The sequence below is a fragment of the Mercenaria mercenaria genome, chromosome 6 (genome assembly GCF_021730395.1).
Source record: "Mercenaria mercenaria strain notata chromosome 6, MADL_Memer_1, whole genome shotgun sequence".
In the NCBI taxonomy this organism is placed as follows: domain Eukaryota; kingdom Metazoa; phylum Mollusca; class Bivalvia; order Venerida; family Veneridae; genus Mercenaria; species Mercenaria mercenaria.
Genome location: NC_069366.1, coordinates 10502266 through 10513478, shown reverse-complemented (window position 1 = coordinate 10513478; position 11213 = coordinate 10502266). Strand labels below are relative to the sequence as shown.

The window sequence follows — 11213 nt, the reverse complement described above, 5'->3', positions numbered from 1 at the left end:
GCATTACCACTCGGTCGAAGCTGTATTATTAAATAAATTACTTGTCAATATAACCGTTAAATGTGTTTATTGCATATACGAAATCAAAGAGCGTTACATTGGCCGAAAACTCTAGAATTATGACATATGAAGCTTTAAATTTGTTTTCAGGTCTTCATTTAAAAAGACTGATTTCAATACAGAGTAACCAGTTTAAGGCTCCTAGGATCCGCCCTTGCTTTTAAATATAGGTTATAAATAAAAAGAATGCGCTATAAATAGTGCGAACTAGATAAAAATAGTATTGGTTTTCCCATCTACCCTTCTATTTTGGGCACATTAGGAATAATGCAGATGAGGTGAGTGTTTTATTATGTTTCTGTTATGAACGTACACCCTTTCAACAAGTATTCGCATCAGATAGTATAATTTATATGATTATATTAAGGATCAACAATCTTTAAACTTTACATATCAGATTAAAGGCAGTGTAGCTTGCTTGCATTTTTATACAAACACGATTTATTAATTTGTTCATGTAAGTAGGCTGAAAGAGTCGTTTCACTGACAAAATTTTAGGTAATATGACCTCTAAGGTGACTTTGCGGGCATTATTTCCAGCATGGACGGGTACCTAGATAGAATAGTCCAAATAATTGGATATTTCGGGACAGCTTGGTAACTTTTGACTGTTACTGTCCCTTCTAGAGGGATGACAGGTCATAAAATAAGTAATTCCGATAAGCTAAATTAGTATGGCTACTAGATTATTAGATTATAAATAGAACAACCGTCATTCCGTTAGCCTTCTACGCCCTATATCCTTTACGCGGTGGTAACGTAATAAAACGTATTAGCGTCTGACCCTTTCACGCTTCCGTAGAATCAACATTTATTACACGAAATCCATTTTTGAAATATTTCTGAAATGTCTGGGTCTGCAGCTCTCAAATACGGAAATATCTTACATCCGAGGCATATACTGACACTTTGAGACAACATCAAAAAGGACCTTTTGAGCGATTTGACCAAGTTCCAAAAATCTCTATGTACACTTGCTCCGTTACGGACCCCTGTTGGATTTGTGTTTATCTCGAGCTCAAATATGTTTCCGTAGATGAAAAGCTGACATGTCGTGGCGCTAAAGCTCAAGTAATATCAGATCGTTAGAAAAAGCTGAAAACTGACTCCTCATTAGCAAAAAGGAAAAAAAAAAGAAGTCCACGCGCATACATTTTTACGGCGTGACCCCTTGCTCGACGAATCCAAATACGACTTTCGTTTCCAAATTTGGCATGTCTGCCTTCATCTTCTTTACTTCTGGAAATAGCTGAGGTCGAGTGACGTCATTTTCTGTGTTGTCAAACACATGCATATGCCTGGCGAGATTGCATAAAAATGTGCCCGCGTCCTAAGGATATCACGGTGCCTATACCACGTGACTTTTATGGCTATGTGTGGGTATAAAAAACATAGGCCTAAACAGCCGTCGATTCAGGGAACATTTTTCATGATAACTTTCTTAATCCTGCACCAATTTTATTCAAATAAAGACGAGGGCCCGGCCATAAGAAAGATACAATCACGGCCCATCAGTTTGAGAAGAATAAATTCGTATTTTTGTCGAAAAGTGCAACCGCATATTTTTCAGTCAGATTGCCGACGTGCTATGTGTGGGTGCATTCTGTTAAAATCGTTTATAAAACTCTTAAAAATGCGTTCAGCGACAGGGCAAATGGAACCGAGAATGTAATTTTACCTTGTTTGACAGTTGCAAAATGATCGTTAAGAAATATAGCGTATTCCTCTCGCTTTTTAAATAAATAAAAACATGCTATGTGTGGGTGCCGCTAAATTTATGCTATGTGTGGGAGTAAACTCATAAAAATGATACCGTTGCTTGAGATACTTGCACTAAGTGAGTTTTAACTTACTCGTGTTACATTCATAGAAGAAATGAGTATCCATCTAGCATAACTGATCTTTTTTATTTTTATTTAGAAAGTCGCTGTGTTATAGAGAATAGCGCGTCAGATTCATTGTTGTTATTGATTACGAGCGCGTGTTATCAAACATCTGTGTAGGGATAACGCATGTTTTTTCGTGTTATAACATCTGCAGAACCCCGAGGGATTGGTTAGGGCGAGGGTACCAACGATTCCCAAAGGATTCTGAAGATGTTATAACACGAAATGAATATTCGCTAACGCTATTCTAGCATAAAACGCGTTATAAACGGAAAAATGAATATATTGTTCCTCAACGTCATTGAATTTCCATGAAATGCGCGGTAAAGTCTACGTTGTTTTGTCACGTTGACGTCATTTCATTTTGAATTATCCGTTTTGGGGCTGTAATCAGGTAATTCGTTTACGCTCTGCTATGGAACGTGCATATATAAAAAGGTGTTATAACAACACGTGAGCGCGAGAATCTCTCTGTTAACACACGTTTTCTCTCCTGTTAAAACACCCCCGAAAAGTGACAATAACAGCAGTTTTATGCTAGAATAAACGTTAAAACTCTGATATATGTTTGAAGTAAAATTTATGAAAAAGTTATTTCCAATCTCCTTCAACAACGTTTTTCATAAACACGCAATTGAATCAGTGTCCCTAAGGTAGTTTTAAAGGGCAGTATGTGTGACAATATTGTGTAGAGCATAGATCGTAGCCTTGGATGCTGCTCCATTGTAAATTCCGCTGCTCATCTAGTTCGTGGTTAGTTGCAGCTAAAATGGTATTTATTGTAGCTTTGCGCTATACGTTTGAAACAACAAATTACTACTACTACAGGGTTGTAGTTCAAACCACTTTTCAAGCATAAAGAAAGGGCTTCAATCCCTCGAACGAAAGTAAAGTACCTGCGGTAGTGCATGTAAAAAAACTGCTATTAAATTCATACCACACACATAACACATGGAGTCATTTCATCAGAGTCGCTAGCCTATTTAAGAAATAATATATCTCATCCAGTGATTTGTCGCTGAATAAATCATTGTTTGGAATTCAGATGCAAAGGAATTATATCACGAGGGCGCAGTCTTGTTAGAATGAATGTACAAGTGCTTACAAAACCAACCTGTAGCGCGTCTATCGCTAAAAGTACAGCCAATAATTTTAAAGAAACATTCAATCAATTACATTTCTTGATAATTAAAATTTCAGTTTGTGATTTTAGAAGTGTTCGTCCCAGGTCTGTTGTGAGATAATATCTATCATAGCTTTTGTTTTTTGTGTTGGTTTTGTAAGCGCCTACATTCATTCTAACAAGACCATTGCAGAAAATAAGGCTCCAAAGAAATTATCAAGCAAATTAAGAATAAAATTGTTTGTTATGAAGGGGGTGAACTGTCCAAGGAACTTCTCTTAAAATGATCTAACAGACATAATTTTACCAATATTTTGATTGTCTGCTACTTTGTTAGTGATAAAGGACACTCCATTATACTTATCTACTGTGACCTGCCTCCGTGGTCGAGTGGTTAAGGTCGCCGACTTCAAACCACTGTAACCTCTCATTGATAGAAGACCGTAGGTTCGAGCCCCAGTTACCGACTATGTCTCTTCATGTGAGAAAGTATGCAGTTGCTTACGGAGGACTGGAGTCTAGTATACTGGTACTTCCCAGGAACGATGGTTAGGTGATCTGCCCGCCCCATATGACTCCGACTGTTGAAAAAGGGCGTTGAAATCAAACGAACAAACAAACAAACTTACTGCATCACAACATACATGTCAATCCTAATATTAGTTATATTCACAGACGATATTTTGAACATTGTTTATATACAAAATATTTTCAATAGTAAAATGGGTAAGTCAGGTAAGTAAACTCTCCATGCAATATGATTCACCTTGTTGTTTGGCACGGAAGAGTTCACCATATTGTCTGACCTTTTTACTGTTTCTGTATATAAACTGTTGTCAAAATATCATTTCTTAACTATGTGTTTATATTTTCGTGTGAACAGTTAAGACGCAATACTGACGTACAATGATTTACAGTGAGTATGAATAACGACTCTGATGAAATGACTCCATGCGTTATGTGTGTGGTATGAATTTAATAGCAGTTTTTTACATGCACTACCGCAGGTACTTTACTTTCGTTGGAGGGATTGAAGCCCTTTCTTAAGCTTGAAAAGTGGTTTGAACTACAACCCTGTAATAGTAGTAATTTGTGTTGTTTCAAACGTATAGCGCAAAGCTACAATAAATACCATTTTAGCTGCAACTAACCACGAACTAGGTGAGCAGTGGAATTTACAATGGAGCAGCATCCACGGCTACGATATATGCTCTACACTATATTGTCACACATACTGCCCTTTAAAACTACCTTAGGGACGATCATTCAATTGCGTGTTTATGAAAAACGTAACATTTATGCATCAAGATAAAAAAACAACACTTTAATACAACTGAAGGAGATTGGAAATAACGTTTTCCTAAATTTTATTTCAAACATATATCCGAGTTTTAACGTTTAAATAATTATGTTTGATAACACGCGCTCGTAATCAATAACAACAATGAATCTGACGCGCTATTCTCTATAACACAGCGACTTTCTAAAAAAAAGATCAGTTATGCTAGATGGATACTCATTTCTATGAACGTAACACGAGTAAGTTAAAACTCACTTAGTGCAAGTATCTCAAGCAACGGTATCATTTTTATGAGTTTACTCCCACACATAGCATAAATGTAGCGGCACCCACACATAGCATGTTTTTATTTATTTAAAAAACGAGAGGAATACGCTATATTTCTTAACGATCATTTTGCAACTGTCAAACAAGGTAAAATTACATTCTCGGTTCCATTTGCCCTGTCGCTGAACGCATTTTTAAGAGTTTTATAAACGATTTTAACAGAATGCACCCACACATAGCACGTCGGCAATCTGACTGAAAAATGTGCGGTTGCACTTTTCGACAAAAATACGAATTCATTCTTCTCAAACTGATGGGCCGTGATTGTATCTTTCTTATGGCCGGGCCCTCGTCTTTATTTGAATAAAATTGGTGCAGGATTAAGAAAGTTATCATGAAAATTGTTCCTTGAATCGACGGCTGTTTATGTTTTTTATACCCACACATAGCCATAAAAGTCACGTGGTATAGGCACCGTGGATATGCGAGGTGTCGAATCCACTTTGGTGGTGGTTTTATAACCTAATGAAAAGTTCGGGAATAATCTTATAAAAATCCATATTGATAAGTAGTATTTAACCTGTGCAGGTAGTGCATCTTATTATTGTGGCTGATTTAGGACATTTCGATATTTCGCGTTGGCGTGTGTGCGGCTTTCTTGAGCACATATCGTTGTCACGGTCGTCTTAGCGCCCGCGTCAACGGGCCATTACGAATTTGACTGTTTTGTCACGGTGGTTTTGGCGCACAAACGAAAATAACAACGCGCCAAAATGACACACAAAACTTAAAAACTCTCGCGCCAGGACATCAAAATAAAATGTGCTACATAAACCGCGCGCACGCCAACGCGACATATCGAAATGTCCTAAATCAGCCACCATACCTTTTGGTACTGATGCAGAGAGATGGGTAGTGTGATTGAAATGTATGTACCTTGTTTGCGCTTTACTTTGAGAGTAATCTTTATCTGTTTTCAATGCAGACAGGAAGGAATGTATATAATGTGTTATGTGTTTATGTGGTATTTTGCTTCAGCTATTAAATATCCTGGTTGATTAGTGTATCAAACAGCGTGGAAAGGGGCATTAATTCGGCCACATAGAATTAGTGTTCAGGCGTAACAAAATGAAAGCATGCTACTTCATAAGTCGGTAGAATTCATTTTCTTTATGCCAACTTATACGAATTTCAGGTTTGTAATCAGTCTGACATTTTAGAATTAAGAATAACATTAGCATCTTTTTCATCGAGCTATTTCAGTGCTATGAAATTACTAAAATCGACAATCTCTTTTAGCACTTCAAAAACCGCAAACGCACCAGGTTCCGGAATTTCAAAACGATATGTAAAATGTATCTGAACTATCAGTGTGTCGAGTATTATCAGTAGTTTATAAAAGACTAATAAAAATCGTGATGTTAGTTGTTTTTTCCTCTTCTCTTCTCTTCTGCCAAAACGTTTGTGCATATAATAGTAACTGATCGATTTTGCTAAACTTTATTGATCAAACGCTTTATTGATCGCCGTACAATTTGAAAAGATTGACTGTCTTTGTGATTTAAAACTTGTGATTTAAACAGTCGTAAACATTTATTGATACGTATTCAGATATCTTGCATAAAGACATAATTATATTGTATTGTACCTAGAACAATGCTTTGCTGTGTTTTGACCCAAACCGATTTAAGTTGATAGGTAGGAAAGTGATTTTATGCCAGTAGTGACAATAATACATACAGGGCAAAATTGAGTTTATACAGTTTGTTCTAATAATGAAGAAATAATTACGGCTTTTCATCATTGTTGTTGATTAAATTATGTAGAGTCGAAAAACGAAACTGCTATAATGAAAAGTGGAAAAAACAATAATGGTGAAAAGTCAAAACAACGATGGTGAAAAGTTGAAACCACTGTGGTGAAAATTCGAAACCATTATCGTTTGGTTGTTTTGACATTTTTCTATCGTAGTTTTGCTTTTCACAATCGTTGTTTCGACTTACTTAATGTAATGACTCTATGCCGCGATGGCCCCAACAGGACACCATAAACATGCATACAGTTAACAACTCTTTTCGGTTACCTTTTGCATGAAGGGATCTGCATTTTTGTGATAAGCCATTATTTTCTGTGACATCATATTCGTGCGATACCAATTCATACAGCTTTCAAAGCAACTATGTACTTACAGAGCGAGTTATTTCATTATCTTTTAAGTTAGATATAAAAACTAAGTATTCTACCTGTCTCGGGGACAGACAGTTCATACTACAGTTGTTGTTTTGATTGTGCAGGGAAAGCGGTTTCTCCACATTGTACTAATTAAATCTTTTATTTCTGTAGCTATGTACTACCATGCATCTTTTCAGTGGGTTGTCTCCCTTCAGGCGAAAATGCTCAGTATCAAAACTGAAACAGTTACTGGTATTCTATTTTCAAGTAAAAAGTCATTTTACATATATATTTTTTCAGATGACTACACATTTATCGGACTTTTCACACGTGCTGAGCACGTGGGAGGTATATCCACGGGCACATCACTTTCAGACACGATTCAATGACGTTTATACAAGATATAAGAAAATAGCAAGTAAGTTCCATAGTTTAGGTTTGGCTGTTCTAGAATAAAAAGGAAAACCACTTTCAATTTACACTTCCCATTACTTAGAAAATCTGTGAGGACGTATAGGTCTATTCAATGGCCACTCACGTGCGCTGGATTATGTCAAGATGCATTTGTTTCTCACAAGAAGTAGTTTTCTTAAAGTGTGAACAAAATTTCTTGCGGTTATAATAATTTAGACATTGTTTTTTTTCAGCGGAAGGTCCCCATTCAACTATTTTTAAAGATTCAAAACTGAGGGAACCGTTGGAGAAATTGTATTGTCAGTTGGGAAATACCCTCAGAATTATCGTTATAGGACGGAACGATCTTCAAACAAAATGTTTCATTTCTTCACCTCAACGTGCAGAAGGTCCGACTTATTCTCCATTGCTGGATGGCTCAAAATCAGGGCCTGAAGATCAAACCACAACGCTTGTCATCTGTTATGCAGTGATAAATCATTTTGATAGCGAAGGGTTGAAGGTAAGTTAGGATCATTTGATTTAGTTTTAAGATAACAAAATAAAAAAGTGGAAATCTACTCAAGATTAGTGATATTTTGATAACAAATTAAAACCATTCATGCTTCAAAACGAAGTAAACAATAAATTCCATTTGTGGTCTGCGATAAATTGGGACAAAAAGGGAGAAAAATCTCTTTTCTTAAATATTTTCTTGAAACATGTATTTGATTTTCTTGCATCTTAAAGCAAGCTAGGGGTGATTGTACGACGCTTCAATATCGCGTTCATAAAACGCTGATTTGAATACAACTAAACAACATGTCATTATGATAAAATATTTCATAGTATTTATGATTTGGCTGATAAAGAAGGGGAGTTAATTATTTTACACATATGCGTATAAACTGTTTTGATCTTAAAAAAGTGAAAAGGCATGAAAATTATTATCATTTTATCAGATCTATACAATGTATAATAATAAACACTAGGAGTGAAGTTAAAAAATGAGTTATAATGTTAGGCCCTTTTACCTATCTATTATATGTTTTTGAAACAACCAGTCTGATATAATTTCCATTGCCGTTTCTTTTTGTTGCGGGCCTACTATGCGATGCATGGGTCTATGGTTGCGTTTAGAATGTTCTGTGCTTCTGGGAAATCTACTTTTAAGCTATAGCTTTTAAAGCGGTTCAGTAGAAAGCTAATCTATGGTCGCTCTGATACGAAATTTTGATAATTTTTCAAAACACAGCATTTTTATAACAATATTACCTCAGTTTATGATGTCCATTTTTCGGTAAGATATCGTTATATACATCTCCTTGTATTTCAGGAAATTCTAGATGCATTAGAGTATTTCAAATCCATGGAAGAGAAATTGAGGTCATGTTTAATTGCTCCTCCGCTAATTGTTTGCCAAACGAGAATGATGCACGACAGAAACATATCAGAAACTGACCAGTTCCTTTCCAGTTTAATTTCTACAGCAGCGACGTCACTTGGTATGAAATTAGAAGCTGGAGATATCACCATTGACCCAGTTGAAACAGCACTTGGTAGCATGATTTCCGAAATTCTAGAAAAAAAAATCATCCATGGCTTTGTCAACATGAGCACACAGTTACAAGATTTCGTTGGAGATAGATGTTTTGTTTCAGATGCGATTGAGATACTAGAATCGGAGCAACTAATCACCTCAATACAGGGCTTTATGAAAAATGGATTAGGATTTGTAGATATACTAGAGACAAGGAAAGACGAACCTTTCATAGAAACAGTGCTCCGCAGTGCCGTTCGTGTTATCCGATGCGCCATCATGGCGCCATTGTCTGCTAAACACAGCTTGCCTCAGGATACATGCAATCGCATTGCTCATGCAACCAACTTTGAAGACGAGTTAATCAGATGCGTTTCGAAAAACACAAGATACCACCTGTCAAAGCTCGAAAAGCCTTGTGATGAAATGGTAAAAGCAACAAAATCAGGTAAAACGTCGCACCACTTTCCAGGCAGAAGTTTCGTATTTATTGCATATCCGTTGCGTGATGATATCAAAAAAGGTTTTGATGAACTGGAACAGAAACTGATTTCTGTGAGACGTATTGCATCCACTATGAGGAAGATGTTGTTCGAAATCGGCGGATACTTCGTTCAGTCTATCGGGAGTACGGAAGCCAATCAGACAGGTACAAAAATCCCGGACAATCTTAGGAGAGAAATCATGACGTAAGTGTTACAGTTCCAGCTTAAGCATGTATCAGAGCTGCAAAGCAATGCAGTTACAAAATTAAATTTTCAAATTTATTGAAAAATATGTTAAGCATATACCACTTCTTTTAAACAATAATGTTAATTTCGTTCAGCGAATATTTTGCGAACTCTGCGATAAAGGCATCGTGATGCTACGCAGTATAACTCTTCTACTGTAGACGACAAAATACTGATAAAATGTATTTAATTTACCGTTAGATGCCATTTGCAATATTTCAGCTTTTATTATTCCCCGGTACAGATACATGAGTTGCTTTACTAGATTATTGTCTTTCCTAAATAGTAGTCTTAGTTTTTAGATTTCTCTTTCTATCAGGTTAGATGGTGTGTATGGTATGGGAACAATCTATGGGCAAGTCGAAATACACCTGCGGAAAATGGAAAAGGAGATGAAAACAGAAGTACAGGATAAAGTTTCGGAAGTGATGAATTGTTTCAAGTTCCTCCAACCGTACCGTATTATCAGCGTATTACAAGAGCCGCGAAATCTCTTTGCTATCACGTCTGGACGCGGTATAAAGAGTCTAAACCCGCATAAAAATGATACCTACCGAAAAGGTACTTTGGGTGGCTTTGTTCGTAGTAACAACAACAAGTTGTACGGGCTAACCTGCGCTCATGTTGTCCATGGAAATGGTAATGTACACGACGTCTTTATCCAAAGCGAAACAGAAGAGATGGTCTTGATCGGAAGAAGTCTTCCAAGAATGACAGTTTTCCCCGATACGAACCGTATCGCCTTTATTGACATTGCGGCCATAGAAATTACAAAAGAATGTCAGCCAAAATGCTCTCTAAAGGATGAGCACGGACAGGAAAAAAGAGCACAAGTGTTTGAAGGGAAGCCGGAGACAATTGTTTCAAATTTCATTTACAAGTACGGAGCTACTTCAGATCTGACGAAAGGCATCGTGGTCTCGACCGACTACAGTTTGTTTGGTCCGGATGCAAGAGAACTAGTTGTGCTTATAGACAGTCTACCATCGATAGACGCAGGTAAATACGCGCAAGAAGGTGACAGTGGCGCTATTAACTGCATAACTGATATAACAGATCATAGTGGCACAATCAAGGCAGTTTCAATGATAACCGCTGGAGGATGTATATTAGAAGGCCATGACAATGAAATTTGTTTGTCATTCCTGTTGCATAATGGGATAGAAAGATTGCAAGAATCAGGTGGTGTTGAGCTAAAACTGTCTACGTCTGAGAACTAACTTTCAAAATGTAATTACAACAGTATATTTTATTCTGATTGTGTCACAGTATTAGACATATTGCGTGTTGCGGCAAAGAAATGTGTTCTAAACTTAAATAATTGAGAACTGCAATGCTTTGGATAATTTAAAGAAACATTCATATGAATATTTTCTGCAAACAGTCATTTATACATCTGTAATCCTTAGCACATATATATATATATATATATATATATATATATATATATATATATATATATATATATATATATATATATATATATATATATATATCATTTTTGGGGAAAAATAATCGTGAACCTAAAGAATACACAGCGCTAACCGGAACAATGTAGACGATCATAGCTGCAGTACATTTGTATATATTGTCACAAACGTGTGATCCTTTGAGTCTATTATATTATAGAGATGATATGTTTCCCTTGTTTTAACATCCGGGCAATTGGTTGGTGTCCAAGCCCGGTGTTAAATTGTTGCATGTTTAATTTCGATGTAACTAAACAGATAGGCCTTGGGAG

The 11213-nt window shown here is 36.4% G+C and overlaps 1 protein-coding gene across 1 annotated transcript; it reads left to right on the top strand.

Moving 5' to 3' along the window:
• Positions 1–318: 318 nt before the first annotated feature.
• Positions 319–10907, top strand: LOC128557572 (uncharacterized). Its single transcript, XM_053545064.1, has 5 exons — positions 319–338; positions 7109–7226; positions 7456–7724; positions 8538–9430; positions 9792–10907. The coding sequence occupies exons 2-5, from the start codon at positions 7109–7111 to the stop codon at positions 10690–10692; spliced, it is 2181 nt and encodes a 726-aa protein (XP_053401039.1). The 5' UTR covers positions 319–338; the 3' UTR covers positions 10693–10907.
• Positions 10908–11213: the final 306 nt, after the last annotated feature.

What these genes read in the sequence shown, in the direction of transcription:
- LOC128557572 (XM_053545064.1), top strand. Translation starts at nt 7,109, where the DNA reads ATGACTACACATTTATCGGACTTTTCACACGTGCTGAGCACGTGGGAG. An exon ending in AAGATATAAGAAAATAGCAA is followed by an intron (nt 7,227 to 7,455) that starts GTAAGTTCCATA and finishes GTTTTTTTTCAG; the next exon opens with CGGAAGGTCCCCATTCAACT. An exon ending in CTTAGGAGAGAAATCATGAC is followed by an intron (nt 9,431 to 9,791) that starts GTAAGTGTTACA and finishes TCTTTCTATCAG; the next exon opens with GTTAGATGGTGTGTATGGTA.